The sequence below is a fragment of the Bos mutus genome, chromosome 8 (assembly GCF_027580195.1).
Source record: "Bos mutus isolate GX-2022 chromosome 8, NWIPB_WYAK_1.1, whole genome shotgun sequence".
Lineage (NCBI taxonomy): Eukaryota > Metazoa > Chordata > Mammalia > Artiodactyla > Bovidae > Bos > Bos mutus.
This window is the reverse complement of record NC_091624.1, coordinates 48,094,699-48,121,763: the sequence shown is the minus strand read 5'-3', so window position 1 is coordinate 48,121,763 and position 27,065 is coordinate 48,094,699. Positions and strand designations below refer to the sequence as shown.

Below are 27,065 nucleotides of genomic sequence, written 5' to 3'. Positions count from 1 at the left end.
CCCCCTCCTTTCCTCTGACTCTTCCTCCTGCTCCATCTCCCCCTTACCTCATTTTCCTTCACTGCCCAGTGACCTCCTGCTCTGTTTTCTTCCGAGTGGCCCAGTTAAATTTCAATATATATATATATTTTTTACTGCCACTTAGAGTTTGAGCCTTAAGTCAGTCCCAGTATAAGCAGTCCTTTCAGCCTCACCTTCGATTGTGATATGATGCTTTCCCTGCTATTAAGGAATTTCAGGTACCTCTCCACCTGACGTGAAGAGCTGACTCATTGGAAAAGACTCTGATGCTGGGAAAGATTGAGGGCAGGAGGAGAAGGGGGTGACAGAGGATGAGATGGTTGAACGGCATCACTGATTCAGTGGATGTAAGTTTGAGCAAACTCCAGGAGATCGTGAAGGACAGGAAGCCTAGCATACTGCAGTCCATGGGGTTGCAAAGACTGAACAACAAAGCCAATGGGGAATAAAATTTGGGAGGAAGGGATGGGTGGACTGAGAGAATGTTTTTGGAACTACTAAAATTGTGGTCCTTGGCTGGGGCCAGGTGAAGCTCACAAAATGCCAAGCTTTAATTTTGAGACAGAAAGGCTGTGAGAGCTGGGAGCGCAGTGTAAAGCTTCTCTTTCTCCTTTCCTGGACTCGGTTAGTCACCCAACACAACCACCTAGGCAACTGCCAGTCTCTCATTAATCTCCAGCACTGATATTCTCTCATTCAGCAAGCTTGCGACAGTGACAGGAAAGAGCCGTGGGACTAAAAGGTGGGACTCTCCAATTCTGGTCCATACTCTGCAACATAGAGCTTAGATGAATTTGGGCCTCAGCGTCTTCATCTGTAAAATGGAAGACTGTGTGCCTGCTATGTTGATTGAGTTGTGTCAGCTCTGTGTGACCCCATGGACTGTACCCACCAGGCAAGATTCTCCAGGCAAGAATACTGGAGTGGGTTGCAATTTCCTACTCTTCCCGATTCAAGGATTGAACCCAAGTCTCCTGCATCTCCTGCACTGCAGGTGGATTCTTTACCACTGAGCCACCCAGGAAGCCCAAAATGGAGAAGCAGGACCACATAAATCTGAGGGCCCTTCCAGCGCTGGAGATCAAGAAATCTAAAGCAGGTAACAGTCCATCCTCCAGGCTGCCACCCCAGCTTCAGACCTGTGTCAGCACCCTTTACTCCTCTGGACAGAGGAAAATTGTCCTTAGGAGGGCATAGTCCTTGGGCAGGCTGGCTCCATCCTGTGCCTGCAGGTTACATGCGGTAGGGCCTCAAGGGACATCCTACTGGTCCTCAGGGCTCGCGGGATGGTGGTTCAGGTTTACTCCCTGGAGCTGGAGCCAGACGCGGTTTGGCTGAGTGTCCTGCCCAAGGCGGGGCTGCAGAGGGCAGCAGACAAGCTTCTTGGAGCCAATATGCATAACTCTGGATCCAGAGGGAGAGTGCCAATTTCTTATTTACCTTTCACGCGCCGTAGAAGCGGTCCAGAATTTGGCTGAGTCTGCCTCCAGGGGTGAATATACACTCTGTTTTCTTGGACATTTCCTCTTTGCTACTGGGTCCTACTAGGCCTTCAAACCCGCACCCATCCTCTTGGGCTGCCCCCTCCCTTTGAGCTGTTGTAGCTTTTCTCTCTGGCCTTCCCAGGTAACACAGTAGTAAAGAATCTGCCTGCCAGTTCAGGAGACATGAGTTCAATCCTTGGGTTGGGGAAATCCCCTGGAGGAGGAAATGGCAAACCCACTCCAGCGTTCTTGCTAGAAAATTCGATGGACAGAGGAGCTTATCGGGCTACAGTCCACAGTGTCCCGAAGAGTGAACTATAGCAATAGTAGTAAATAGCTCTTCCTCTACCCAATCCACTACTTCCTGGTGGTTTTTCTTAGTTTAAAAATCCTTCCCCTCCCCACCAAAAGATGGTAACCTCCCTGAGGGCAGGCTCTTTGTCCTAAAACCACAGCAGGTAGGAGTAGAAACTTACATGATGAGAGGATACTGGGAAAGATTAATCTTGACTTTGGAAAACCTTCGCCAGGTCACAGCTGTGCCTGGGGGAAACATCCCTTTCCTCACCCCAGAAAGGAGGTCCGCACACGGAGGGGGAGGGCTGGAGGAGACGCTCTGTATCAGCCCAGGTCCCCTCGTCAGCCCTGTGAGGTGTGTGGTGTTTTTGCCTTTTTTTTTTTTTAATTTATTTATTTTTGGCTTTGCTGGGTCTTCATCGCGGCAAGCCGGGGCTATTCTCTAGTCGTGGTGCTCGGGCTTCTCCTTGCGGTGGCTTCTCTGTTGCGGAGCAAGGGCTCTAGGGCTTGAGGGTTTCAGTAGTTGTGGCTCCCGGGTTCTAGAGCACAGGCTCAGTAATTGTGCATGTGGGCTCGGTTGCACTGAGACAAGTGGGATCTTCCCAGATCAGGGATCAAATCAATATTTCCTGCTTTGGCAGGAGGATTCTTTACCGCTAAGCCACCAGGGAAACCTGTGTGGGTTTTTTTTTTTTTTTTTTTTGCTTTTTACAGATTGGGGTTCATGAAGGGTAGTCTCATTGGCTCAGAATTCCAGAGCAGCCTTAGGGACCCAGGCCCACCCACCCCGTGCCTGTATTCCTGGCTCCCACAGTGGCACCACACCGTCTCCTGCATTGGAGGGCCCTCAGGGAGGCACCTGCCCCTGATACGCAGGGACGGCAAACAGCACTGAGAGAGAGAGAGTCAAGGGTTGAGGCAGGACTCTGACCTCTGCTCCCCTAAGGCCAGTTCCCTAGGAGGCTGAGGTTTCTGTGGGGGAATGTGTTCATGTCTTAGGGCAAAGCTAGAACCTGAGCTCACTCCCTGGGAGGCAGTTTTGCAAAAGCACATGTAGGCCTGCACCCACATTGCATGCACACATGCCCACAGGTGCATACCCGCATCCACGCCCAGAGCCACCGCAGCCTGGCTCCTCAGCCACGGCGGCCCTCCCCCCACCAAACCTCGCTCTCCCTCCTACCCTATATGTGCAATCTTGTGAAAACTCCACCACTCTTAAGGTTAATAAGGCTCATTTGCTTAAGATAGCACCTGTTTCTATGGTGACTCCTGCCACCCAGAATCTGTTCATCAAACCGAGACAAGAAAACAGTGACTTCCACTCTCTTTGAAAGGAGAAAGCTAATGCTTAGCTGCTTGACTTCCCCAGGATTCTGGACTGTGTTTCCTCCTCTTCATCTCTCTGGGAAGTGACAGAGCCCACTGAAGGGAGGGGGTTTGCTTTCTCCTGCCCCCTCAGCCTCTGATCTCACCACATCGACTTCACCATGTCCTTCTGGCCCAAGGCTGGCAGAAGAGCTGTGGGACATGCACCAGGCTCACCTCCCCTCCCGCTGACCCTGCTCAGGGCCCGTGGCTCACCCCGGGGCCTGGATTCCTGCAGGTGCCGCCCCCACCCCCACCACCAGCTAGCCTCCTGCCACGGCTATCCTCCTCCCAGGGCAGGAGCAGGCCACTGGCTGACTTGCCCCAACCAGAGCTGCTCAGGCCCCGCCCTGCTCACCAGCCCACGCAGGTCCCTAAGGTGTGCAGCTGAGGTTTGCAACATCCACCTGACATGGATCCCAGCCTCGGGTCATAAATCACAGGGAAGTAGCTTTCTCATTGCTAATGAGAAAGCTCCCGTGAGTGATTTACCTTTTAAAATAAATGGGATCAGCTTCTACATCCCCTTTCTAATGATGCTATCATCTCCCACACTTTGTTGACTGGGAGGGCAAGTGCCCTGGGAATTGCGAGGACCTTGGAGCTTGTTTCACGTGCGAGAAGGCCCAGGGGACTGTGCGAGGCATGTGAATAACATTTTGACACAAAGGAAGGTTGAGGACTGCTGATTAGAGGATCAAGTGTGGAATCATAGCCTCCCCGTGCTGGTCCTTATCTCCCATCTAACTGTCTCATCCTGCAGATGAGAGAATTGAGACCCACAAGACGGGCAGACCCTGGAGCAACGTCTCGCAGCCAGCAAGTGAACTAGCATGCCAGTCTTCTGAGTCTTGGTCCCAAACTGTCTCCAAAGTGTCGCCCAGTCTCCTGCTTTGTGGAACAGACTCCTCACGGCCCCCTACCGCATTCCCCCACCCCGGCCTCGCTGCCTGTCTCCTCTCCTCCCGTGATGCTCTGCTCCAGGCCGGCTGGTGTCAGACTCATGTATAAAAGCCCAGTAGCTGAGAGCTGGAGGAAGCATCCAAGAGACCGTCACACCCAAGATCTTGCCCAGTCCCCAGCAGATGGCTTCTTCTTCAGCATCGCCTCCCTCCTCTCAGCCCCAGGGCTGTCAATCTCCACCCTCTGCCAACTGAAGTATCCCTCCAAAGCCAGGCCTCCTCTCTGGGCATCTCTCCTAACTTCCAGACTCATTTCAATCTCCTACTTGAAATCTGCACTCAGAGACCTAAAGAGCATCTCAGAATTAACATGTCTAGGAGACAACTGTATCCTCCATGGGCTGTAGCCTGCCAGGCTCCTCTGTCCACGGGATTCTCCATGTAAGAATACTAGAGCAAGTTGCCATTTCCTACGCCAGGGGATCTTCCTGACCCAGGGATTGAACCCGGGTCTCCTGCATTGGCAGGCAGATTCTTTACCATCTGAGCCACCAGGGAAGTCCTAGGATACACCTCCAGTTTTCCACCCACATATCCCACCCTCCAGTGTTCCCCGTCTAAGTGAAGGCCCTTCACTCAGGCTCCAGATCTAAGAGCTCTCACCTGCCAATTTGAATCCATCAGCAGGTCCTGTTGACTCTAAGCATCAATAAAGACCCAATGCTGTCCTCTCTGGGTCCACAGCCTTCACATGTACATGTACCTTCACAGGTACATGTCATTGTTGTCCCTCCCAGAGGAGCAAAGGGCCTCTTGTAACCACACTAGCAGCAGGCAGTGGTCGTTAAAAACACAAAACAGTTTTCATCCTCCTATTTATAGTCCGCCAACAGCCCATGGACCAAACTCCGTGCCCAGGCCTGGACACCAGGCCCTACAACAATGGTTGTCAATCCCACATGCATCTTCCCTTCCTTCCTTCCTTCCTTTGTGTGTGTGTGTGTGTGCTCCCCTCTCCCCGCTGTGCTGCATGGCATGTGGGCTTTTAGTTCCCTGATCAGGGACTGAACCAGTGCCCCCTGCATTGCAATCGTTGAGTCTTAACCACTGGGCCACCAGGGAGGTCCTCCTTCCTTCCTGCCTGCCTTCCTTCTTCCTTTCCTTCCTTTCTCTCTTCCTCTCTCTCTCTTTTTTCTTCTTATGGTGATAAGAGCACTTACCATGAGATCTACCTTCTTAACAAAATTTTAAAGTATTGATGTTGTACAGCAGATCCTTAGAAATGAGTCATCTTGCATAACTGAAACCATGTACTCATTGAATGACAACCCCCCCTTTCCCTCTGCTGCTACCCATATGCATATCATCTGCATCACCTGGGAATCTTGAATAAGCTGATGCCTGGACTCCACTCCCAGAGGTTCTGAGCTAGCTGGTCTGGGTACTGCCGCCTGGTGATTCTAAGGGGTGAGTGGTCAGGGTTCTGAGCCTCCATGCTCCCTAGCCTTCTGGTTGCCCTCACTGAGCTCATCTCCCCTGCATGCCCCCCTGATAACTGTGTTCCAGCTGCACTGGCCTTCTTGCTGTTCCCTTTGCCTAGAGGCCCTTTCCTCACTTGCTCACCTGGTGGATTCTACTCTGTCTAAGGGTCTATCCAAGGGTCACCTCCTCTGTGGAGACCTCCCCCTTGTGCACCATCTTTTCTCCCATGATTCTTGGGGCTTAACTTCATCCTAACCCTCTCCACTATGTACTATAATCATTGATTGACTTCTCTGCTCCCCTCACCAGACCGGGCACTCCTCACTGGAAGGATCTGACTTTATAAACATTTGACGTGTGGTGCTTGAATGAAACCTATGGCCTAGGATGTGCTGAACGCATGCTGAATGAATGAATAAGCAGAGGTGGTCTGACTGATGCAGAAAAAAGGGATTTATAATCTTCAATCATCTAAAAACCTCTACTTCTATTGATGGAGCTAAGATTATATTAACTTTCTTAACTCCTGCATTATGGTTTGACATTCTATTATTAGCTTAAAATTAGCTTAAAAATTAATGAAAAGTGCTCTGATCTTTTCCCTTCATGAACTCCTGCTATGCCAAGTCTTCCCCATTCGGTGTTTGTGCAATTGATTTGGAACCTAAATATAGAATTTGAGATTAATCTCTATTAAGTTTAATTTTTTTCATTGTAGGCCCATCCTTCCAAATTTGCCAAAATTAACTGTTTTGTGTCACTCTGTGTGTTAGCAATTCCTTGAAACTTATTGGGTGCCCTTTATTCAGTGAGCATGCTATCTATGTAGATATTGAACAAGGTAGGCCCTTTGGCAGAATCCCGTGGCTTGTCACTAGGGACTGCCCTGGAGGTTGATGTGAATCTTTTAGTCAACATTCTTTAGGAATGGTTTGATAACTAAATCCTGAACCCATTGAACACAATAGCCATAAATTGAAGCAGCATTTCTCCAGGTAAGAATACTGGAGTGGTTAGCCATTCCCTTCTCCAGGGTATCTTCCCTGGAGTCAATCCAGAGATCAAATCTGGGTCTCACGCTTTGCAGGCAGGCTCTTTACCGTCTGAGCTACCAGGGAAGCACAATCTACTAGTCACTTCAGGAGCGGTTTGCTAACAAGTCACAAACCCACTGAACACAATAGTCATAAATTGAAGCTGTATTTGTCCTCCTTGCCCACAGTTTACCATGACTGACTTGGTCTAAAGCCTTGGTCAATTAAGCTATGCTGTGCTTACTTAGCACCTTCTCCTGGTCCACTGGACCGGTACATTCATCAGTAAAGACATCTGAGTGGTCAGGAGTGACTTGTTTTCAGTGAGCTTATGCAGACTCACAGTGTTCAATGCTTCCTCTGCTGTCTCAGACCATCTGCTTTTTAATTGTTATGGAATTTTGATGCGGATGGATATTACACTCACCATCTTAAATTCAGGAATCCACATTTTCCTTTCCTATTTCTGGAAGTGACTCTGTGATCCTAAGTCTCAGCTTTTTCTGGACCTTGAAGGTGTCATTCATCTAGAGATCTTAACTTCTATAAAGCAACTAAGTGTTTTCAGATTGCAGAACAGCTTCCTAGGGAGAGGGACCAGAGCTACTAATGGTCCACAGTGGCCTGAGACACACAGAAGGTTTGAGACACCACATGCAGCTTGGCAAGAGCACCATGCAGGGCTGATGGGGCAGGAAGGGCCAGAGCCAAAGGCCTTAAATAATATGCTGACCAGGAAGCAAACTGTTGTATACAGGATGGATAAACAAGGTCCTATTATAGCATAGGGAACTGTACTCAACATCCTGTGCTAAACCATAATGTAAAAGAAGATGAATAGAAGACTTCCCTGGCAGTCCAGTGGTTAAGACTTTGGGCGTCTACTGCTGGGGACATGGGTTTGATCCCTGGTTGGGGAACTAAGATCCAATATGTCATGTGGCCAAAAAATAAAATAAATTTAAAAAGAAGATGAAAAAGAATGCTTGTGTGAATATATATGTGTGTGTGTGTGTGTGTGTGTGTGTGTGTGTATGAAACCAAGTCACTTTGCTGTACAGCAGAAATTAACACAACATTGTAAATCAACTATATTTCAATAAAATTTTTAAAATAAACAATATAGTATACTGACCATATAGGAGTCTGTCCTGAGATACTGAGGAGTCACTGAAGGCTTCAACTAGGGAAGTAATATGATCATATTTCAATTTTAGAAAACATCAACCCATGAAGGAAAGATGTGTTAGGTAGAATAGGGAAAAGGAGTCCAAAATGGTGGTGGCTAAAAGGCAAGGAAGGGAAAAGCCCGTGAAAATAGAACAAAGGAAGGTCCGAGGACCAGAGTGAGGACCTCAGGTAAAACAAACAACACTCCTGGATGGCCCAATTTACATAGGACAGGCCCAGGGAGAGAAAAACATATAAAAAGAGGAGCCCAAGCTAGCTCTCTCTCTCTCTCTCCCCGGCGCGCTGGGGTGCTCTTCTCTTCGCGTCTTTGTATCGACATGCCCTTACGCCTCAAAGATGGATTTTCCTATCTTCTAGATAAAATAGAGCTGTAACACTGGGCTGTAACACTGATTTGTCTAAGAGCTATAACATGGTCTGTTGAGACCTGAGAGCTATAACACTGTCTATCCAAGACCCCAGAGCTGTAACACGCCGGGGGGGCTTTAATGTCCATCACTCCAAATCTTTGTTGTAACGAGACAAAAACCGAGGAGCATACACTCGCGTGACAGATAGATACTTTTGCAAGGGATGAGGTTACAGGAAGTGGCTCAGTTAGATGGTTTTGCAATAACCACCCAGGGAGAGGTGATAAAGGGGGCCTTAATTAACTCAGCTGTCTTGACGTTTAATTCTATGTTTATAATTCTTCTTTCTACGTCATTCACATGCCTGAACTTTTAGTTATTCTCTTCTCTTCTTGAAATACAATCTCATATCCTTTGACTTTTTTGGGCCTGCTCACAATTCAAGCCCCAGCACAGCTCTTGTCTCCATTGTGAAGCCATCACAACGTACTATCACCTCATACATCAATCCCTCTACCTGCCCAGCCACTATCCATCCATCCATTCCTTCATTCTTTTATCCATTCATCCCTTCATGCCTTCATTCACTGATCCATTCAACACTGATTGAGGGTCTTCTGTGTTCCCGGCACTGTGCTAAATGCTCAGGATATAAGACACAATTCTACCCTCCAGGAACTCGTGGTCTAAGAGAGAAAAGAGACTCATAAATAATAACAAACCATGTGATAAAGACACTAACAGAGGTTTGACTCAGTGTAGTAGGAGTTCAGGGCAGGACTGACTAACTCAGTCTGGAGGCCTCAGAGAGAGCCTTTCAGTGGAGGTGACATTTGAGCTGAGCCTTGAAGGAGGAGGCGTTACCTCACTGCAGAGGGGAGAGCGATCTGAACTCTCAAAGCCATCTGAATCTAAAGGGCCCAGTTAGAGTTGATGCTAATATCCCATGAGTTCTACTCTCTGTTTCCTACACATTAGCCCTGTCTTTCCAACTGGGGAACAGAAAAAACACATTTTAAATTCATCCAATGTTTAAATTCATCACAATGTTAAATTCATCAAATTATCTATCTATCTTCTGTAGGTCTTACATTATTATTTTTTAATAGCTGCAGTGCTGAGCACAGGCCAGGTTAAAGAGTTGGTCCCAACACCTCCTGATTAAGTCCTATGTCTGTGGTGGCTTTTTCCCTTAGGGTCTTTTAAGTGGTAACCATGAGAGCAGCTCATTCTCCTGGCAGGCTCTGACCTGCCTCTTGGAAGTGATGTAAGCTCCTTACCATCAAAGGCTCAATTGTCTAAGCTTCCAGTAGAGGAGTTAGGGAGATAGTAGATGGAAGGAGTAGCGAAATAGCAAATAGGTAGCATCTAATGCTGGGTGCTGGGTACTTTACACATTTTATCTCATTATGTCTTCACAACAACATTCTTGTGGTTTGATGCCAGTGTATTCATCTTATTTTTTTTTAATGATTTTTTTTTTCATACATGCCTATGTGTCTCGGGCTTCCCAGGTGGCTCAATGGTAAAGAATCCACCTGCAGTACAGGAGATGTGGGTTTGATCCCTAGGTCAGGAAGATCCCCTGGAGAAGGAAATGGCTGCCCACCCAGTATTCTTGCCTAGGAAATCCCATGGACAGAGGAGACTGGTGGGCTAGAGTCCAGGGGGTTGTAAAAGAGTTGGACATGACTTAGTAACTAAACAACAACTATGTGGCTTATGAAATTCCTTTTTGTTTTTTTTTAAAGTTTTGCTAATGTCCTCTTTTACAGTTGAGGAAATAGACTCAGGGTGGGGAATCATTTGCTCACAGTAAGTTGGAGAAGCTGTCTCCCAGGCCCCTGCTCTAAGGCCCAGGTCAGGGCTGCACTATGGTTGAGGTGGGCATGGCCAAGAATGGAGGTAAAGGGCAGGAGGCCAGGAAGCTCAAATTGCACCCTTCATACCAGCACCACTTCCTCTCAGCCGCCACACCTGGTCCTGACAAAAGCTGTCACAGAATCCAGGCTTGGGTCACTTCAGTCAGTTGTTAAGTTGTGTCCGACTGTTTGCAACCACATGAACTGCAGCACACCAGGCTCCCCTGTCCTTCATTATCTCCTAGAGTTTGTTCAAAATTCATATCCATTGAGTCAGTGATGCTATCTAACCATCTCATCCTCTGTCACACCCTTCTCTTCCTGCCCTCAATCTTTCCCAGCATCAGAATCTTATCCAATGAGTTGGCTTTTCGCATCAGGTGGCCAAAGTATTGGAGCTTCAGCTTCAGCATCAGTCCTTCCAAGGAATATTTAGGGTTGATTTCCTTTAGGGTTGACTGGTTTGGTTTCCTTGCTGTCTAAGGGGCTCTCAAAAGTCTTCTCCAGCACCACAATTCTAACACATCAGTTCTTCAGCACTCAGTCTTCTTTATGGTCCAACGCTCACATGCATACATGATTACTGGAAAAACCATATCTTTGATTATACGGACCTTTGTTGGGCATGGGTAGCAAGGGGTAGAATCTACCTAAACTCTGGAGACCTACTGTGGCATCATGATTATACATGCCTGCTCTGGGTTCAAATCCCAGTCAGTTGCTCACCAGCTAGATCTTGGACAACTGCTTAACCCCTCTAGATCTTAATTTTCTGGTTTAGATTACCTTCATCTGGGGCTTTTGTGAGGATGAAATGAGAAATTCATGAAGCACAGTGCCCAGCACAACATGCTAATGTATAAATGTTTTGTTTCTTTTCATTCTTCCTCTTCTCTTTCTTTTTTCTCTTTCCATTTATTCTTCCTTTTAAAATTATTATTGTCATTGTTAATATAAGGGTATAAGCTCTAAGAAGAGTATCTTTAACCAGGAAGGGAAATATGGTAGGTAGAAACACTATGGATGTCAAAGGGTATATCTAACCGATCATCTGGTCTACCTCCTGTGCTGGGGACCATTCCTGAGTCACTGGTGAATAAGTACTTTCCGTGCTAAGTACTCCCTCCTCTGTGGAGTATGTGCTCAGTTCTTAAGCAGTTCAAATTCTTAGGAAGTGTTTTCTTACATGGCACCCAAACTGATGTCCATGTAAATTTTACCCACTGGTTCTAATTCTCCCCAGAAGAGGAGAGCAGGCCTCCCTGTTGTTTTCCAAATAGAGTTTTTCCAATTTTAAAAGAAATCTTTAAAGACTTCTTAAAGTCAGTCCTCTTGGCTGCCCTTAGGGGTTCTGGCAGGCCAGCCAGCCCTGCTTTCCTGGTTTCTACACAGCCTTGTCCCTGTGGCTGCTTTGTTCATGTGTTGCTCATTGTCTTTCTTGAAATGCTGTGACCAGAACAGAAGATGGTATTCCAGGTGCAGTACAAGCCACACACACCCATGGGACCTTCCCTTGGTTGAGGAAGAACTGCCCCGTCAAATACATTGCCCCCGGCACCCTCTTGTCTCTCCTTAGTGCATGTGCTTGGGGTGGGGGTTCTGGGTCTGGGGGACCATGAGGAATTAAAGCCACAGCCCAGGTTCCCAAGGTCAGGGCAAGGGGTGAGGTTGGACAGCTGGTCTCAGTCTCAGCCACTTTACAGCTCTGCCCACGAAGGGGAGCCAGGGTGCCACCCTCTGACTGTGTCAGAGCTGAGTTCAGAATTGGGTGAGCAAGACTGCTGTTCCCTTTGGGGTGTCTATAAATGTGTGTGCGTGCGCGAGTGGTGTGTGTGTGTGTATGAGAGAGAGAGAGAGACAGAGAGAAAAGGAGAGAAAGAGAGAGAAAGAAAGAGTTTTCTGCCTGATCCAGGAATTCTCCTGGATGGCAGAATTGGTTTCCATAACGACTTTCTGATATAAACATATTTGATAAAAATAAGTTAACAGCGGAGCTGTGGTGGAGCACAGATTCTCAGAGTGCAGAGAGAGAGAGAGTCAGTGCGCTCTTCAAAGGACAGCGTTTCCCTTTTTTGCCACCCCTCCTGGTCAGCCTCTCTATACACACTTGCCATAAAGCACCCCAAAAGCTTTGTTTCCCATATCCCCGCATATCCTGGCCCCCTTCCTGCCTGTGCACATTGTATCCACGTTCTCTCTCCCTCCCTCTCCCCCTTTCTCCTTAGTTACCTGAAGCACTACAGTATGTATGGGATAATATGATAAATTCATTTCCAATTCACTGCATTATCCCTTGAATATTTTAATGACTCATTGAATGGAGTAAAAAAAGCTATTTCAAATGAACAATTATGCTGCATTAGTCTGAGGGCTGATTATATTTAAACAGTGCCCACATGGATAACAGGACACAGCGACCTCGGCATCCAAGAGTTAATTTGGCTCTTATCTCCAAATAATTTTACACCACAAATTACCATGAAAACCTTAAGGGCTTTAAAAACATTCATCAGAAGATAATATTCCACTTTGTAGCAACAGTTTATTTAAATTATTTTGAATGGGAAGCGAGGCGTCCCTGTGGTGGGACAATGACAGCCAAGTGGGGATGGTGAACGATAAGGAAACGGTGAAGGGTGCTGGGACATGTTAAAAATAAAAGTGGGGGAACTTCTCTGGTGGTCCAGTGGCTAAGACTGTCCTCGCAATGCAGGGGGCACAGGTATGATCCCTGGTGGGGGAACTAAGATCTTGCATGCTGCAAGGCACAAAAAATAATAAATAGAAAGTAGGAAGTATTGGGAATGAAGTGTAGCCCTGCCCGTGGGAGGCACATTGTAGCCCTGACTGATGCTTGCAGCCAAGGCCCGTATGCAGGCTGTGGTCTGTGATGACTCCAGGAGCCCCTGGTCTGGTCCAGGAGGGTCACAGGGCAATTCCCAGAGGCTGAATGACCAGACGGGCTTTCCAGGTGGTACTAGTGGTAAAGAACCCATCTGCTGATGCAGGAGACATAAGAGACACGGGTTCAATCCCTGAGTCAGGAAGATCTGCTGGAGGAGGGCATGGCAACCCATTCCAGTATGCTTGCCTAGAGGGTTCCATGGACAGAGGAGCCTGGTGGGCTACAGTCCATGGGGTCGCAAAGAGTTGGACACGACTGAAGCAACTTAGTGCACACGAATGATGGGACAGACATCCTTCCCCTCAATTACTTCCTCCACCAAAGCAAGCTTGGGTCAGTTTGGTACCTCCAGGCTGGGCCTGGACCCATCTAGACTGAGAGGTGAAAGGATGAGCTGCTTTTACCACATGGTTTGTGTGTTGGGGTGTTGCCTAGAATTCTTACTTTGCAAAACAGGAGCCCAACAGCCTAAGGGAAGTTGCTACATCATAAGTAGCAGCTGTGGTCAGATCTCGAAGTTGGGAGTGGTGGCGGAGAGAGTCACATTGATGGAGGTCCTACTCTTCTGTTCTATGTTATGAAACTTAAACTCATCAAACACTGGGAAATAGATATTATTGTCATGCCCATTTTAAGGACAGAGAAACTGAAGCTCAGAGATTCCCAACTAGAAGTGGCAGTGCATGGAGCCTCCCCCAATTCATCTGACCCCAAAGTGCAGGCTCTTTCTTGCCTCCCTCATGGTGGCCATGTACACATCTGATTTATAACCAGGGCCTCTGCATTGTCCGCATCACCAAATGCTCTTTAGGGCTCCTAGATCCAAACCGACATGCTCTTAGGGAGCATAAGCCAAGCTTTGCAGGTATTTATTACTTAAAATGGACCCTCATGGGGCAGGGCAAAGCATACATGGACAAGTGCACAAATAGTAGCAACAGAACTAAAAATACAGGTCTAAATAAAGAAACAATGAATGAATCCTATTTTCTTGGTTTGACCTCTTCACCTGAACTTGAGGGCCCGATAGAGATCATTTATTCTTCTTTTTATTACCATTAGCTGGTTTCTGAGCGTATAGAAAATTAGATTATATAATTATATATATATTAAACTTTTTACAGAATCTACTGCTCAGTTGATTAGGAACAAAGATGAATCTGCCGCTTTATATAGTGCCTTTCTCTAGGGAGGCTTCACCTCTTTGCATATGTAATTTTCCTTTTCCTGTCTCTATCCTGAAGAGGAAGGATTTGTTTCAGCTTTACAGACAAGAAGCCACAGTATCAGAGAGGTCAAGTAACTTGCCTCAGATTTCTCAGGAGCTGGACCAATAACTCCAACAGAGGAGTCCTGACACATGCTAAGCACCTAATTGGAAAGCAAGGGGCTATCTATGATCCCAGCTCTGTTTGTTGGGTTTCCCATTTATCTTATTCACCAAACACACTAAGAGGTCCTTAAAAAAAAAAAAAAGCATCTCTCATTATGGAAAAATTCGATTCTATAGAAATGTAGACAGAGTAATGAACCCTTAAAGTCCTTTCAATTCAGCCCAGAATTGCTTGCACTTACAGCTGCCAAAGGTTGAGGGCACTGAATGAAAGGGAAACATGAACTTGCCATTTCCTTTTCTTTCTTAAAACAAAAAAGATTTTCAGGACAAATTTTAGAATCATTGACAGTTTCTAGGAAGATTTTCTCTTTTGGAAGAAGAAAGGCACCCTTGCCTCCTTAATTGTTCTTGTGTTCTTTGTCACCAGTCATGATAGTCTTTGTGGAAAGTATTAACATACCATCTCCCTGTGTTCAATATTCCCATTAACAATAAAAATAAACCTAATGAAAGTATCTGCCTGAAAAGCCCTGAGCACTAATTTCGGAGACAAATAGAAGATGAACCACCAATAAGCATTTCTTTCTGAAATGAATGATGCAAATTAATTAATACCTTAATTAGGCTTGAGCACAAAGATTATTAATTAGATTGAGTTAAAACTAAAAGCATCTTAAAGGAAAAGCTAGGGATGTAGCACTGTGGAAGAGAAAGGATGTTATGTATCAACAGTCTGTTGGAAATATTTTTCACTCAATGAGAGGTTTTTCAAACAGGGGACTCAGAAAGACAGTACAATTTATGTATCAGTCCCTGCCTGCCCAGGTCTGGCCAGGTTTGGGGACTAAAGTCTAGTGTTATCCCTGAGCAAATGGGAACCCACAGGTATAGGGAGTTCTGAACCCAGCCAACTTCTGGAGGCCCTGGTAACCCCACTGCAGCCTCCTTTCTCTGTCTCTCTAGAGTAGAAACCCTCTGATGACAGGGAGGCCCCCTGTTTTGTTTGCGTGTGCAACCCCGGGGCTAGTATAGGGCCTGACTTGGAGCAATCATGATAACCTCACAGCAACATATTATACAGAGTTCTGGGTCCTGTTCTAAGCACCCTTAAGTAAGTAAACCTGTCGTTTACAATGTGGGGGCTTCCCTGGTGGCTCAGGGGTAAAGAATCTGCCTGTCAAAGCAGGAGATGTGGATCCCGTCCCTGGGTTGAGAAGATCCTCTGGAGAAGGAAATGGCAACCCACTCCAGTATTCTTGTCTAGGAAATCCTATGGACAGAGGAGCCTCGTGGGCTACAGTCCATGGGGTCGCAAAAGAGTCAGACACGACTTAGTGGCTAAACAACAGCAACAAACAACAGTGTGAGGTAGGAACATTCAGGATCCCCAGTTTATAAGAGAGCAAGTGAAAACACAGGTTGAAGAACATGTGCCTCCCTGCACCACAGCCTCCACACAAAAATCACAAAGCTAACACTTGTGGATTCAAATTCAAACCACAAGTCTGGCTCCAGATTTCTCGCCCTGAAACCCTAGGCCATAGCAAATAATGGCCAATCCATATGCGTTGAATGAACAAAGAGTACCGTGAATGCCTAGTCCTTTCTGATGGACTTCTCTCTAGCTCCTAGTTTTTCTTTAAGGACTGAAGCTTTATCCTACTCTGTCCCAGATCCCACCAGCCTCTCATTGGAGGGGCTGCTGATATTTCACGTATTCCTAAGAAGTGGTTTATATCTTGTTTCAACCTGGACAGACAGTCCAAAAAATTCTCTCTCCTGAGGGGCTCCCATGGCCATGGTGCAGCCCACCACCTAATTAGGTCTGAGTCCCACAGGAGGCGCTAGTGGTAAAGAACTTGCCTGCCAATGCAGGAGACATAAGAGACGCAGCCTGGGTCAGGAGGATCCGCTGGAGGAGGGCATGGCAACCCGCTCCAGTGTTCTTGCTAGGCGAATTCCATGGACACAGGAGCTTGGCAAGCTACAGTCCACAGGGTCACAAAGAGTCAGACATGACTGAAGTGACTTGGAACACACTCATGCCCTATTAATGAGGCCAGCCTAGGTGCCACCAAGTTTGCCTCTGTGGTCATTGTGAATCACAGAGCTACTGTCTTTCTGTATCTGCAGTGACTTTTTGGCATGCCTTATTGCTGACGCCACTTGTTACTGAGGGTTATGATAACACGTAGGGTTTACTTTATGGGGTTCAAGATCCTTATCAGGAGTGTTCTATTTACCAAGACAGCATTCCCTCAGGAAGGTCCCTGGAAGCATCCACTTGTAAAACGTAACCAGAAACAGGGCCCCAGGATGACAAGGGAACCACAGAGATTGTTTCCCATTATACAGGGAGGGCATGGTGACACGCCTTTGGCCACAGTCGAGTTGATGCAAGAGATGTGGGATGGTGGTTTGGAGCTGAGGTACCAGGATTGAAGACCCATCTCTACCACTCATAGCTGAGAGACTGGAATCATTTCCTCTCTGCAGCCTTTGTTTCCCCATCTGTAAAATGGGGACAATGTCTGGTTCACAAAGTGATTGAAAGGATCAATGGAGAAAAACAGTAGTGAAAGTGTTAGTCGCTCAGTCATATCTGACGCTTTTGACCCCATGGACTGTAGTCCAACAGGCTCCTCTGTTCATGGGATTTTCCAGGCAAGAATACCAGAGTGGGTTGGCATTTCCTCCTCCAGGGGATCTTCCTGACCCAGGAACTGAACAAATAGGAAGTTCTAAAAGAGCTTTTCACTTGCAAATTGCTGCACAAATGGGTGATATTAAGGACCTGGGCATTCTGACACTGAGCTCTGCAGTCTTCCTTCCAGCTGCTAAACCCCTCCTGGATGCCTGTGGAGTGTGGATGTCCTGTTCCCTCCTGACCCAAGGGGTGCCCAGGAATCTGCATTTTAACAAGCTTGCTAGCTGATCTAAATGTGCTTTAATGTTGGGGACCGACTCAGCTGTAGCGGAACACACAGGAAGTGCTTCTGAGTTTGATCAGCGCCCTCTTTTCTTTTGGCTGAGATCCACGGCCTGAGACCTACCCCAGTCTGGTTTTTATACCAGCTGTGCAGCTGGCGGAACACGGGGGCCGGTGGTCAGGCTGAGTGGACATAACTGGGGAGAGCTGCTGCTTCCTGCTGGACCCTTGCATCTGGGCAAGTGGGTGACAATGCAGCGGAAACCCAAGCTTCCTCCAGCCCGAGAGAGAGGGCTGAGGGCTGTACCCGGGCAGGTGGCCCTGGTAAGTCTATGGCTTAGCGGTCCCGCCGGCCAGCTGCCACCTGCCACCTGTTCTGCTTCTAAGCTGGGCTGTAAGGGCTGAAACCACATTTGCACCACAAGGCTGGTGTGAAAAAACTGTCCTGTCCTGTACTGGGGGAGAGGAGTGGGCAGGAGGAGACTTCAGGCTTGGAAAAGAGGCAACCTCATGACCCTAAGGAGCCTTCTACTCTGAAATGTGGCTTAGTGGATAAAGAACCAACGCAGGAGATGCAGGAGACATGGGTTTGATCCCTGGGTTAGGAAGATACCCTGGAAGAGGACATGGCAACCCACTCCAGTATTCTTGCCTGGAGAATCCCATGGAGAGAGGAGACTGGAGGACTATAGTCCATGGGGTCGCAAAGAGTTGGATACCACTGAACATGCATGCATTATCACATTCTGTTACATTCCAGCTTCTGAAATCGGGCCTCAGAGTTGCCCACAGAACCTTCTTACAGGCAGCCCTATGCGTGGGGCGCAGACTGTAAATATGATGACCAGTGTGATGGTCTTTTCTTGAGAGTTTCACCCCCTCGTGGCTGCTGGGGAGTCCTGAGTACACAAAGCCTCTGCTCTAGTTTGAGGCAGGATCCAGTATCTTTCCCTTTCGTGCTCTCAGCTTCCCTCCCTCCCCTGATGGCAGGAATCTCCCCTTGCTCTTCCCTTTCACAGGTTTATGGTGTTTCCAAGGTTCTTGGAGAGCAGGGCTTGGCCAGGGGAGGGTGTGGGAGCACTGCTTCTGCCCTCCTTCTTCAGCCCTGCTTGTGTTCTGTTCTGGAAGCCACTGTTGCAAGTCTCCCTGGAGGGAGCCACTACCTAGATTGTCACGGGGGCTGCCCCTGAGAACTGGCTGTCCCCCTGAGCATCCTGCGAAGGATCTGTGGTCACTGGGCGGAGGTTGGTTGCCAGGGTAACCCTCCCACCACCTCCCCACTCCAGCGGTTATAAAAGCCCTGCCTTGACCAGGAGAGTCAACAGCTAGTTCAGACAGATACCCCTCCCTCTGCCCCACAGCTCTAGAAGGAAAAATACGAAGTCCCTATATTTGTGGTATGTGCTGTGTTTTAGAGACTGCTCTTAGTACACGCTCTCATTGGAGGATCATGACAACTCTACAGAAGAGTTAACATGGTTCCCATCTTACGGATAAAGATGAAATGCCGTTGAGGGTCTCCACGACATGGAGGAGATCACTGAGTTGGGAACCAGGCTGGATCCAGACTTAGTCTTTCTAGGTCTGGGTTCCCACCATCTTACGAGGCTGATGCCTTTGCACACGTGATGCAAACGCCATCGGCAGGCTTTCCAGGCAGAAATACATGGATGTCTGATGATAGTGTGGATTTTCCCCTAGTGCATTGCCACGTGCTTGTGAACAAAAGATTCAACAGTCAAGTGAGATGGGAAAATAGATGCATGTTATATAACGCATACCAGGATATTAAAAGCTCTAAAAAGCCCTTCAGTGAGGAATGGGATTAATGCAGTTTAACCCAGAGTCTCCAAAACTTGCCTGGAAATAGAGCCTTTCTGGTTTTGGTTTTTTCATCTAATGCCCCTTTAACAAGCCACCGGATTTGTGTTCCTCAGACCAACTCTGGAAAGGCGGAGCCAAGCACCTTTCTAATTATGGCTGATGACAAAAGGGAAAATAAGGGAAGGTCATTTGTTTCCGTATGAAGAAAAAGAGATGGATCACCAGGCCCCCTCCATGCCCCTTGGCCCGTCAGGAGCAGATCCTGCAGGAGTCCCCTGCCATGAGGACCACATAGAATCACCTGGTGCCCCCCTAAACCCAGGCCCCTGGCAGTGGTGTGCTGAAGCCATTGCTACAGTTTCAGAAAATTTTCGATTCAGTTATAAAATCACTGTAACTTGAAACTGGTGACAGTGGGAGTCCTTACAATACAGAAAGCAGGAAAACAGTACAAACTGGGGCTCCACCCCTACTTATCCCGAGAACCTGCTTACCTATGTATCACTGATGCGGGGATATTTTCTGAAATTATTAGAAAACGTGTGCAAGGCTGTGACAGCTGGGTGCTGGGGGCGACCTGACACAGAAGTCCTGGCTCAGCAGGGTCCCTGACCCTCCCAAATGAGAGCTGAGAACCCAAGTGAGAGCTGAGAATGACCATCTTTTGGCCCCAGTGCCCGCTGAGTCTGAAAGTGCCTTCTGGCACTGCTTACCTTGATATCTGACACCAGCCAATGTCTCCAGAATCGAGCTTTGGGAGAAGACCTGCTGGGGGCATCGGGGTCCACCATCACCAGGATGTAGGCTGCATCCTGTAACATATTCACCAGAAACAAGTGTAGTGTCGTGGCTAGAATTCGGATAGGAAATCTACAAGGTGCAGACACTCCTTTTACCTCAATTCCAGCCAACAGTGGCTGACCCACCCCTGGAGCTTTCTACTTGATTCAGCCCTATTCTTATGACTTTCCTCTTGTGTCACATGCTGATTCTCAGAGAACTGGTCTATTAGGTTGGCAGCTTAATAGTTTGGCTTTCCCTTTATGAAGAACAATCAATCAAGCAAGCATATTTACCCAGCATCTGGAAGTCCCTAGAATCATGCCAGGAGCTGGGGAAGAAAGAAAGGAAATAGGGCTTCTGTTTTCAAGAAGCTCACACACAGAGTTGGAGCAACCTGTCCATTAATTCAGCAAATACGTGAGCTTAGTATATCCATGTCAGGAGCTGTACCAATCGCAAGGAATGCTCAGATTCATTCATCCCTTCAACAAACATTTTCTAAACACCTGTTATGGGCCAGAAGCTGTTATAGGTACTGGGAGTTCAGCAGAGAACAAGACAGTGTGACCCATATTTTCAGGAAGATTTTACTCTAGGTAAGACACACACACACACACACACACACACACACACACACAAACTAAACAACAAAAACCAAGGAAATGCCAACGTGGGATTAGTGCTATGAACAAAATAAAATAGAGTGGGGTTGGAGGGAGTAAGAGCTTCCCTGGTGGCTCAGTGATAAAGAATCCGCCTGCCGATACAGCAGACACGGGTTTGATCCCTGGGTTGGGAAGATCCTCTGGAGAAGGAAATGGCAACTCACTCCAGTATTGTTGCCTGGAAATCCCACAGACAGGGGAACCTGGTGGGCTACGGTCCATAGAGTCAGGAAAGAGTTAGACAAGACTTAGCAACTAAACAACAACAACAACACGCCCCGCTTTCTCACCTGGGGGCCCTTGTGCAATGCATGCATTGCTTAACCCTGCAAAGAGCTGGACATGACGTGGAGGGAGTAAGCTTTCTAAGAAGGGGAAACAACCTCTAAAAGGCCTTCATGTGACTGATGTGTGACTACTTCATCACATGATGTCACATGAAGCTGATGGAGTGAGGGTTTGAGCAAGAGAAAAAGTGCCACGTGACTAGAGGCAAGCCAGAAGAGTGACGGGGTTGGCGAGATGGATGGGGTTCTGGCTACAGAAGGCTTTGCAGACTTGGGTGAGGCTGGGGTTTTATTCCAAGTGCAATGCAGAACCACTGGAGGGTATTTTTTAGCCAGGACAGTGATATGCTCTGGTTTACACTGTTAAAAGTGGTCTTGATGGCTGGATGGAGAGTGAATGGTTGGCAGGAAGCCAGACAGGAGGCTACTGCAGTGGTAAATGGCAAGATGATGGCTTAGGGACTAGAATGGTAGCAATGGAGACAAAAGCCAGCAGGTGGACTGGGGAAGTATTTTTGGGGAGCATCAGTGGGTCTTGCTGGTGGACTGGACAGTAGGGCAGGGAGGAGAGGGTAGGGAAAGAGAAATGGAGGAGGACTTGGGGTTTTGGCTTGGGCAACTGGATGAACAGAGCCATTTAAGGCCACGGAGAAGACTTGCAGAGGAGACTGTTTGAAGGGGGATCCTGAGGGTTCTGTTTTGGACATGTTACGTTTGAAATGCCTCTTGAAGTCAAACAAGTATCTAAGTCAGAGTTAGGAGTTTGGAGGAGAGGTCAGGATGGATATATGAATTTTGAAGTCATTGAATCCCAAGGACTGAAGGTGGCCCTTAAATTCATCGCAGAATAATGAGATGATTCATGGAGAGATTAGACTTGGGGAAGAAAAGAGGTCTCATGAGTGAACTCTAGAACATACTAACACTGAGAGGAGAGGAGGATCTAGCAAAGGAGACTGTAGCCAGGGAGACAAGGAACCACCTGAAATGAAGGTATCATGAAAGCTGACACAGAAAATGTGTCAAGGAGGAGAAACTGATCAACTATGTTGAATGCTACTGAAAGGCAGAGCAAGACAAGGACACAGATGTGGCAACGTGACTTGACAACATGGAGATCTCTGTTATCTTGGCAAGACCAGTGTCAGTGGAGTAGAAAGGACGATGTTTGACTGGAACAGGTGGTGAAGAGATGGGAGGTGAGGAACTGAAGATAGTTATGAAAGATGATAAAAGGAGAAACTGTAGTGTGAAGGACAGCTAAGATGCAGAGTGGCTGTTACTAAATGGGAAGGAAGAGTCAAGAGATTTATTTCTTTTTAAATTTTTAAAAAGAAGGATGACAGTGAGGCGTGTCTGCAGGCTGATGGAAGTGATCCAGTGGCAAGGGAGGCATAGATGTCAGAGAGAAGAAAGGGGTTTATTGCAAGAGCCAAGACTCTGGGAAGGTGGAAGGGGACAGGATCCAGAGCAAAAGTGTAGGACCTAGACTTTGATCGGTGGATGATACAGGTTTGGATGTTAGGGCATGAGAGATGTGATGAAGAATGAGGAAATTGGATTCTGGTTACTTTTATTTTCTCAGTAAATCAGAGGCAAGATCATCAGTGAAGAGGGATTATAGAAAGTCTGGGAACAGAGAAGCTGTGAAGTAGTCATTTGGGGAGGCGAGAAATTGAGTATACCATAGGTATGTAGTAAGGTTGTGTGTGTGTGTATGTGTGCTGAATCATTTCCACCATGTCTGACTCTTTGGGACCCCATGGATTGTAGCCTGCCAGGCTCCTCTGTCCATGGGGATTCTCCAGGCAAGAATACTGGAGTGGGTTGCCATGCCTTCCTCCAGGGGATCTTCCTGACCGAGGGATCAAACCCACGTCTCTTTACATCTCCTGCATTGGCAGGTGGCTTCTTTACCGTTAGCACCACCTGGGAAGCCTTCAGTCTACACGAGGTATCTAAAACAGTCAAGCTCATAGAAGCAGAAAGCAGAAAGGTGGTGGCCAGGGGCAGAGGGAAGAGGGAAATGGGGGGTTGCTGTTCAATAGGTGCAAAGTATGAATTGCATGAGATGAATAAGTGCTAGAGATCCATTGTACAAGTCTGTGCCTGTGGTTGATGACACTGTATTGTACACTTCAAAATCTGTTCAGAGGGTAGATCTCATGTTCTTACCACACATAAAAAAAAGATAAAACTTTAAATTAAAACAGAAAGGGAATTCCCTGGAGGTCCAGGGGTTAAGACTTGGCACTTTCCCTGCCAGGGGCTACAGTTTGATCCCTTGCCAGGGAACTAAGATCCCACAAGCTGAGATATAAAATAGAAAGTAATCCCACTTGAAGAAAGCAGGATGGAATCAACACCCCTATCAAGCATTCTGCAAATCCCAGACCTGGACAATACGTCCTGCTGGCGAGGCTGTGAGGAAGCTTCCTACATTGCCATGGGAATGCAAAAACGAGGCCAATTTATCCTTTGACCCAGCAACCCCATTTCTGTAATATTTTCCCCAAAAGATAGCTTGCACATTTATGAAGTGACTTTTGTAGAAGGTATTCATTGCAGCCATGTTTATAATAGCAAAAGTTGGAAATGATGCAGGCATCCATCAGCTGGGGACTGGTTAATAAACACTGATACACACTCACAACGGAACACTTTATAGCTGGGAAAAAAAATGAAGATCTCTCAGATTTGATCTGAAAGACTCTCTAAGATAAATGAGTGAAAAAAGCAAGGTGCAGAACAATTTAATCTAGCACCTTACTTTTACATAAGAAAGAAAAAATAAACTATTTCTTCACATTGGTTTGTATTTGCATAAACAAACTCTGGAAAGATACTTAAAAAAAAAAAGATGTGGGTGGTGGTGGGATATGGGTAGATGGAACAGAGGTAGGATGGAAATCTCTCTTATGTGCCTATTCTTTCATTTTGATTTTTCAGCCATGTGAATGTATTACCTGCTAAAAATAAACTGAAAAGATAAAATCAAATGAAATGTATAGTAATCACATAGCATTATCTTAGAGATGTTAGTTCTCATCTCCCTCTATCTGGCTGGGAGGTAAAGAGGTATGGCTCTGTCTTTACCATAGGGAGAGCTCAGGGAATCCCCACTGCATATTTGGAGGTCAGTTAGGTGCAGGGCAGACCAACGTCCTGGGCTTTGAAGAGAGACACCTGAAGCCTTGTCAACAGATCACATGCTTTGGCATGATCATGACAACACAGGAGGAGCATTAGATCTGTGCTTGTCCAAGTGAGGTTTTTACACAGCTGTATTGAAGTATAATTTTCCTAACACAAACTTCACCCCTTTAAAGTACACATTTCAACAGTTTTTAGTAAATTAATAGAGTGGTGCAATCATCACTAAATTTAGAACATTTTCATCACCCCCCAAACAATCCTGGTGTCATTTGCAATCACTACCTGTTTCTGCCTCTATTTTCAGCCAACCTCCAATCCATTTCCTGTCCCTATAATCTCCTTTTTGCCTTTCTTGGACATTTTGGATAAGTGGAATCATAGAACATGTGGTCTTTTGTGCCTGGCTTATTTCACTCAGCGTAACATTTTTGCATGTAGCATATACCAACAGGTTATCCCTTTTAATTGCCAAACAGTATTCCATTGAGTGGGTATTGGTGTGCATTTTGTTTATTCACTTTGTGGACATTTGGATTGTTTCTACTTTGGGATTATTATGAATCAAGCTGATATGAACATTTGCTGCAGGTCTTTGTGTGGTATTTGTTTTCAGCTCTCTTGGGAAAATACCTACAGTGGAATCGCTAGGACATATGGTAAATTTATGTTTAATATTAAAAAAAAAAACGCCAAACTGTTTTCCGAAGTGGTCTCACCATTTTGCAATTCCACCAGGAGTGTATAAAGGTTCCAATTTCTCCACATCCTCACCAACACTTGTTATCATCCGTCTGTCTGATTATAGCCATTCTAGCAAGTGTAAAGCAGCATCGCATTGAGTTTTTTGTTTATATTTTCCTAATGACAGTGTGTTAGTTGCACAGTCATGTCCGACTTTGAAACTCCATAGACTATATCCTGTCAGGTTCCTCTGTCCGTGGGATTCTCCAGGCAAGAATACAGAAGTGGGTAATCATGTCCTTCTCCAGGGGATATTCCCGACCCAGGGATCAAACATGGGTCTCCTGAATCAAAGTCAGATTCTTTACCTGACAAGTGACGTTGAGCATCTTTTCATGTCTTACTTGACTATCTGTAAGTCTTCTTTGGTGAAATGACTGTATAAATCTTTTCTCCCTTTAAAATGTATCTTCTTATTGTTCTAGAAGGAATTTTAGTAGTTGTATCCCAATCGAGAGTTATGGGAAATGTGAGTGGTGGGGAGAATGGAAAGGAAGGAAAGAAGGTGGCCAGGACTGGATTTGCCTCATCCTTGAACCATTGGTGTCTGCCCTCAACCATCATCTGTACTTGGGGCTGTCTTCTTCCTGTGACTCACCATTACTCTGATTATTCCAGTAGGGAAATATCAACCACAGGGATAGCCACGAACTCAGGCGAGCAGACAGCACCCTTGGACACTCCACGCCCAGGCTCTCGGGCCCCTGCCCCACTGGCCTCCTTCAGGGAACCTGTTGAGCCCAAATTTCCCTGCCTGCCATCCAGATCTTTTCAAAGACCTCCCCCTCCCCACTATCTCCTTCCCAGCCCTTGGTCCTCACCACACCATCATGTTCCAGATGCTCTTTCTCTTTCTTGGAGTCAAGAAAAAGAGTTCTTCTGTTCTTTCTCCACCTCCAAACCCTTCCACGCTGCCCTCTGGAAATGCCGCTAAATAACAAGCCACGTCATCCTCTGTCTCTCCGTAAATTGCTCTACTTTCTTGCCTTTGCCTGCCTTTCCCCTCAGGGCCTCTTCCCCTTAGCGCCCTCCGGTGTTGGCATGTGTTCTCTCATGCCCCTTAAACCCCAGGAGTTGTCCTTGCTCCCTGTTGCCACATCTGTGTCCCCACAAGACTTGGAGAAGGGAATGGCAACCCACTCCAGTATTCTTGCCTGGAGAATCCCATGGACAGAGGTGCCTGGTGGGCTACAGTCCATGGGGTTGCAAACAGTCAGACATGACTAATGGACTAACACTTCACTTCCCCACAAGACTAAGACCTTCTTGAGTGTGTGGATTGTGTCTGTTTCTGCTTACCTCTATACCTGCATAGATTACAGGGTCCTGCACGTAGAAGACACTCAATAAATATCTTTGAATGAGTAACTGAAATAATGATTGCACTTGGCCCAAGGGGTTCAGCTGTTCACCCATTCATTCATTCATTCATTCCACAAGCACTGACTAAGCCCTTATCATGCATTAAGCACCATGAGAGGGGCTGCTGAGGGTAAGAAATGAGATAGACGTGGCCACTACCTTTGAGGAGACAGTAGCCTAGTGGGGACCTAGATACACATGCAAAGAATCTGAGCACCCTTGGGACTCAGCAGGCACACTGCTGGGCCCGCAGAAGCAAACTTGAGGAGGTTATCAACTCTGCCATGCGGTGACTGAATAAAGCCTCACAGAGAATGGCACCTCTGAGCTGGCTCCTGAGGAATGGAAGTCTGCCCAGGATGGAAGGCCACACCAGGCAAAGGAAGCAGCATGTACAAAGCCATGGAGACATGAAAGGCAATAGCAAGTCGTTCTGTGTCTGAGCACGGAGTCCCCAAGGCTGAGGGACAGAGAACTAGCGGGGCAATGGAGGGGGCCAGAGGGGGTTGACAGTGCAGATGGGCCAGGTCCTATATGCCAAGGAGGCTTGTGAATGGGGGTGTGGGGTGACTTAGAGACAGGTGGTGGGGTGAGGGGTGGACCCTAGGGGGTACAGCAACATCCAATGAGGGCTGATTAGGCTGATTCATGTGAGGGATGGGACACAGAATGGCACAAGAGTGGTCATTCCCAGAGGCAGGCCAGCGTGCCATACCTTCTGGAATTCAGAGATGCCCAGGCTGAGGGGCCTTCCTGATGGGCAGGCGTGCTCTGGGGTCTCTGAGGACCCCTCTTTTCACCTTACCATTTGAAGAATCTGTGCGTGCCTGCCTTTCCCAGAGAGGAGAATTAGAATGTATTCTTTGGACAGAATACGATAGGATTTCAGTAAACAGTCCTGAGTCCTAGAAGTGCCATGAAGGTGGAGCTGATATTAATCACATCTTTTATTTTTTTGACCTCTGGCACCTTGCTGTCCCTGGAGAGGCTGTTGGTTCCCAGAGACAGTACACACATAACTGAGAGCAGGCTCTTCAAGTGCAAATCTACTAATTCAGAGCCTACATCCTCCCCTTTATCGGGCTG

General features: G+C 47.0%; 1 protein-coding gene across 2 annotated transcripts in view; it reads right to left on the bottom strand.

The window, feature by feature from the left end:
• Positions 1–27,065, bottom strand: part of PEBP4 (phosphatidylethanolamine binding protein 4) — a 220,950-nt gene that overhangs the window by 95,415 nt on the left and 98,470 nt on the right. The window contains exon 4 of one of the 2 annotated variants that reach the window (XM_070375568.1): positions 19,699–19,797. The exons of the other annotated variant lie outside the window; for it this stretch is intronic. Within the exon in view, the coding sequence (XP_070231669.1) occupies positions 19,699–19,797 (99 nt within the window). The remainder of the gene's footprint in view (positions 1–19,698; positions 19,798–27,065) is intronic. 2 annotated transcript variants of the gene reach the window in all.